Raw genomic sequence first — 6,000 nt, forward strand, 5'->3', positions numbered from 1 at the left:
CAGTTCCACATTCCCGCCCTCTCCCCATAACCCTTAATCCCCTCTCTTACCAAAAACCCATCAACCCGCGTCTTAAAAATATTTAGCGAGGTAGCCTCCACCACTTCAACGGGCAGAGAATTCCAGAGATTCACCACCCTTTGAGTGAAGAAGTTCCTCCTCAACTCCGTTCTAAACCGCCCCCCCTTTATCTTGAGGCTGTGCCCCCTAGTCCTACTATCCTTTCTGAGCGGGAAGAGTCTCTCCACCTCTATCCTATCCATCCCATTCATCATCTCATACGTCTCAATGAGATCTCCCCTCATTCTTCTAAACTCCGAGTACAAGCCTAGTTTATTCAGCCTCTCCTCATAGCTCAACCCCCTCAACTCCAGCATCAGAACATAAGAACATAAGAAATAGGAGCAGGAGTAGGCCATCTAGCCCTTCAAGCCTGCCCCGCCATTCAATAAGATCATGGCTGATCTGTCGTGGCTCAGTTCCACTTTCCCGCCCTCTCCCCATAACCCTTAATCCCCTCTCTTATCAAAAACCCACCAACCCGCGTCTTAAAAATATTTAGCGAGGCAGCTTCCACCACTTCAACGGGCAGAGAATTCCAGAGATTCACCACCCTTTGAGTGAAGAAGTTCCTCCTCAACTCCGTTCTAAACCACCCCCCCTTTATCTTGAGGCTGTGCCCCCTAGTCCTACTGTCTTTTTTGAGCGGGAAGAGTCTCTCCACCTCTATCCTATCCATCCCATTCATCATCTTATACATCTCAATGAGATCTCCCCTCATTCTTCTAAACTCTAACGAGTACAAGCCTAGTTTATTCAGCCTCTCCTCATAGCTCAACCCCCTCAACTCCTGTATCAGCCTAGTAAACCTCCTCTGTACTCCCTCCAAGGCCAAAATATCCTTGCATAAGTACGGCGCCCAAAACTGCACACAGTACTCCAGCTGCAGCCTCACCAGTGCTCTATACAGCCGCAGCAAGACCTCCCTACTTTTATATTCAATCCCCCTCGCTATGAATACACGTGAGAATACCATCCACCAGGTATGCAGTAAATACTCTTGCAACTCGGCCAACATTGTCTACCTGATACGTTGCAAGAAAGGATGTCCCGAAGCATGGTACATTGGGGAGACCATGCAGACGCTACGATGATGGATGAATGAACATCGCTCGACAATCACCAGGCAAGACTGTTCCCTTTCTGTTGGCGAACACTTCAGTGGTCACGGGCATTCAGCCTCTGACCTTCAGGTAAGCGTTCTCCAAGGCGGCCTTCACGACACACGACAGCGCAGAGTCGCTGAGCAGAGACTGATAGCCAAGTTCCACACACGAGGACGGTCTCAACAGGGATCTTGGGTTCATGTCGCACTATCTGTAACCCCCATGACTTGCCTGGGTTTGCAAAACCTCACTCACTGTGCTGTCTGGAGACAATACACATCTCTTTAACCTGTGATCAGTGCTCCTTCCACACACATTGTCAGCCACTTTAGGATTTGAACAGCAGGTTAGGTGTAAAGATTCGCATTCTAATCAGTAATCTCTATACTGTCTGTGCTTTACATGCTCTGTCTGAGGCCAGAACTCTCCATTCACCTGACGAAGAGGGAGTCCCCTCAAAAGCTTGTGAGTTTACTATCAAATAAATCGGTTGGACTAAAACCTGGTGTTGTCAGACTTTTTACTGTGTTTACCCCAGTCCAACGCCGGCACATCCACATCAAGATTTTTAATGCCATAAGCCCTTTGAAATGCTTTTCTACACAAGTGTCTTAGACTGCTAATCATTTAAAAGAAGTTCAAGTGTTTAAGACAAAAGAATCCAGACACAACAGATGGAAATCACCATGTGTATTGTTCTGCGCAATCAATGCCCAGTGAAGAAATTATTTTTGGACATGATTATACTTTAATTTTTTTTTATTACTGTTGACTCTTATTTTTCCACTGTGAATAAATAGCGCTATTGAACAAATATAAATCATTAAAAGGCAAGATAATAATAAGTTAGGCATGGTAATGATGCCGCTTCATTTTATTGAAAGCTTCACATGCCTGCAATTAAGGCAATTTTATGCTGAGAATCAAAATTCTGATCAAAGATTGTTTGGCCACAAATCTTCCAAACGTCTTCAGTCATATAAAAAAAAACTGATCAACGGCATTATTATAATTAATGCATTGATGTGTGCTGTAATGACAAAAGGGCACAATATAATTTTCTTCATGGCAGTCATGTGACTTAAACAAGAATCATTCATATGGTTAGGAGGAACAAATGCTTCATGTACATATACCTAGCTGACTGTGAGGTAGTAACAGTTCACCTAGACTCCTGACACAACCCAAACTACACTCCCTCCAAGGACCAGCCATTCCTAGCTAGTACTAGCTCCAATTTTTGATTTTACTCCTCCCTCCCACCTATACTTTTCCCACACTCGCTAACCGCAGATACAGGATACGGACTCTCAACCCATGAAGATACATTTGCAAACAGGTTACAGCTCCAAAGATCCAGCACAAAAGCAAATTAAAGGCCATTCAATACAGGAAAGAAGGAGCTCTCCATTCATTTCTGTTGCTATCAATGGATCAACATTTCATTTCTAGCTCTAAATATGAAATAACAGGGAAATGTGTGACAAAGAGAAAACAATATAGACAAATTTGTGTTAGAAGCATATATAATTAAAAGTTAAAGTTTATTTAGCAATGTTAGCAAGTGTGAGGTTATCCACTTTGGCAGGAATAATAGGAGGGATTACTATTTAAAGGGTGAAAAGCTGCAGCATGCTACGGTGCAGAGGGACCTGGGGGTCCTTGTGCATGAGTCGCAAAAACTCAGTCTGCAGGTGCAGCAGGTGATCAGGAAGGCAAATGGGATGCTGGCCTTTATAGCGAGGGGGATAGAATATAAAAGCAAGGAGGTCTTGCTGCAACCGTACAGGGCACTGGTGAGGCTGCAGCTGGAGTACTGTGTGCAGTTTTGGTTGCCGCACTTGCGCAAGGATATTTTGGCCTTGGAGGGAGTGCAGAGGAGGTTCACTAGGCTGATACCGGAGGTGAGCGGGTTGGACTATGAAGAGAGGCTGAATAGACTGGGCCTGTACTCGTTGGAGTTTAGAAGGATTGAGGAGGGATCTTATAGAGACGTATAAGATAATGAAGGGAATGGATAGGGTAGAGGTAGAGAGATTCTTCCCGCTTAGAAAGGACAACATGACTAGAGGGCACAGCCTCAAGATAACAGGGGGGGTGGGGGGGGGGGGGGGGGGGGGGCAGTTTAGAACAGAGTTGAGGAGGAACTTCTTCACTCAAAGGGTGGTGAATCTCTGGAATTCTCTGCCTATTGAAGTGGTGGAAGCTACCTTGCTAAATATATTTAAGACACGGGTAGATAGGTTTTTGGTGGGCAAGGGAATTAAGGGTTATGGGGAGAAAGCGGGAAAGTGGAACTGAGCCACTTCAGATCAGCCATGATCTTATTGAATGGCAGGGCAGGCTCGAAGGCCTAGATGGCCTACTCCTGCTCCTATTTCTTATGTTCTTATTGTTTTTATTTATTAGTCACAAGTAAGGCTTGCATTAACACTGAAATGAAGTTACTGTGAAATTTCCTTAGTCACCACACTCCGCGCCTGCTCAGATCAGTTCACCTAACCAGCACATCCTTCAGAATCTGGGAGGAAATTGGAGCATCCAAAGGAAACCCATGCAAACATGGGGAAAATGTGCAAACTCCACACAGTGACCCACGCTGGGAATTGAACCTGAGTCCCTGGCACTGTGAGGCAGCAGTGCTAACCACTGTGCCACCAGAAAGGGATATAGGAGAGGAAACAGACCAAAGAGAGGCTTACAGAAAAATAAAATACGTAATAGAGATAATAAGAGTCACAAGGGGCAAGAAAAGGTCAGGCATAGAGAGAATGCAAATTCAAGAGATTGAAGACGCAGAAAGAATTAGCGTTAAACAAACACAAAGACCTGAAATTTGGAGCATTTTGACTGAAAACTGGCAATGTGTTTTCATTACCTTCTGAATCGGATCACGCTGCAGTCTGTCATTTACTGCTTCACCACAGGCTGCACTATGGACTCCTCTCCATCCTGCTTTTTACAGTTGCAATTGGTGAAATCATTTGATTTGGCTAGAACTCCCCCCTTTCCACTTTCACTGTGCTATTGGAAACTCCATAAAAAGTTCAGCTGTGCACAATGAAATGTAACTTGGTCTTCAATGGCTGTCTGCCCTGAAGAAATAGTGGAGTGTTGCTCAATGTCTCCATTATGAATAGTAACTAATTTTTTAAAGAGTTTATTCATATTTCAGCTTCTACTTTAACCCTATGTGTATGCCCAAACATTTGTTTCATTCTGTGTAAAATTTTAAAAAGTGGATTATTAATGCTTACGCTTTTCTGCTTCACTGCCTGTGAAAAATTGTTTAATCTGATTAGCTGCTTAGACAGCTTGATGGCATAATTGCAGATTAATGGTGGGGATCACCATTCAACAATATTGCAATCAATTGCATTTTGAGAGAGATAAAGGTCTCCTCACAGAGATCATCAGATCAGCGTTGCTTCGCTGCTAACCACAAATTACATGTCACGGTTACTGGGGACTCTTCTGCCCAAAAGCAAAGTCACATAAATATGAAATATTGCACGGACAGAAATGGCAGTTCCTCGAATAATTTCAAATACATTAAGAACTAGTAGAATACGAGAGAGAGAAGTTGTGACTAAACTATATTATTTTAGTTGATCAGCAGTTGAGTAATGTGTTTAATTCAATTTACTGAGGAACAACAAACATTCAAATGCTACTGAATTTGTCAAACATGACTTGTCTTTCACATAGATTGACTGTTGACTGTCCATGATTAACCCATGTATTTCCAATGATTTTATTCTAAATTATGGACTCTAATTGATTTTACATAACTGGCTGTGGAACCATTAGGAAGGATTTTGCTGGAATCGGGAAAGTTGATAGGGGGCTTCATGATTTCCTTGCTGTTCCTAATAGTCCTGATAATGTTTCATATTCAAATATATATCCAGTTCCTTTTTGAAAGTTACTGCAGTAAATGCTGCCACTACTTTTTCAGACAACGCATTCTACATTATAACAACTGGTTAAGTGGATTCTCCTCCTATGCCCAGGGTTTTTTTTGCCAATGATTTTAAAGCTGTGCCCTCTGGTTACTGGCCCTCCTGCCAATGAAACATCTGATGCAAAAAAACCCTAATTGGTAACTGTCTCTGTTGTAACTAATCTGGTCCAATAAAAGGATCAAGATTATATTGAAAGGTAATGAAAGCAAGCTACTGCAGATGATAGAAATCAGAAATAAAAACATAAAATTAAAGGATAACTGCAGATCTGGTGACATCTGCGGGGAGAAAACGAGTCCAATTATTTTTCTCTCTTCCACACCTGTTGCCAGACCTGCATTTTCAGCATTCCCTGATTTCATATTTAATGGTGTCGTCCTAACTTTCTATAAAACCGTATAAACATTTTACGATCATGGCCATTTATCCACCCCACTCCCAGCCATACAAAACTCACACAGGGACGGGTGTTCATGAATTATTAAATCACTTTGTTTCAGTGTACCATGTGTAAAAAGAATGATTGTAACCTGGACGCGCCTCCCACGGGTTCCTCTGAACGGGACTGGATCTCGTAGACATCATTGAAGTGGAGGACAGTGAGCAGTGGGGCCGCTTCTTCACACGACGCCTCAAATCCGCTCCCACTCGACTCCGCCATCTTAGACTCAAACAAGCACGAGCCCTAACCGCCAGCCGGCCCGTCACGATAGCAACGTGGAAGCCACCCGCCCGCCGAGCCAGCGGCCCTATTGTGACGCACGTTAACCAACAGACCGGCTCTCCGCGCGACGGCAAGGCGAAAGCCATCCGCGCATGCCTCGCAACGGTCTCAGTGTGACTCGGTGGATCACCTGCAAGAAGCACAT

The 6,000-nt window shown here is 43.7% G+C and overlaps 1 protein-coding gene across 1 annotated transcript in view; it reads right to left on the bottom strand.

Moving 5' to 3' along the window:
• Positions 1-5,792, bottom strand: part of LOC145347298 (mannosylglucosyl-3-phosphoglycerate phosphatase-like) — a 66,824-nt gene extending 61,032 nt beyond the window's left edge. The window contains exon 1 of the mRNA XM_080195296.1: positions 5,662-5,792. Within this exon, the coding sequence (XP_080051422.1) occupies positions 5,662-5,792 (131 nt within the window). The remainder of the gene's footprint in view (positions 1-5,661) is intronic.
• Between the last annotated feature and the right edge of the window lie 208 nt (positions 5,793-6,000).

The sequence above is a fragment of the Carcharhinus amblyrhynchos genome, chromosome 1 (assembly GCF_965287045.1).
Source record: "Carcharhinus amblyrhynchos chromosome 1, sCarAmb.v2.hapA, whole genome shotgun sequence".
Classification (NCBI taxonomy): Eukaryota; Metazoa; Chordata; class Chondrichthyes; order Carcharhiniformes; family Carcharhinidae; genus Carcharhinus; species Carcharhinus amblyrhynchos.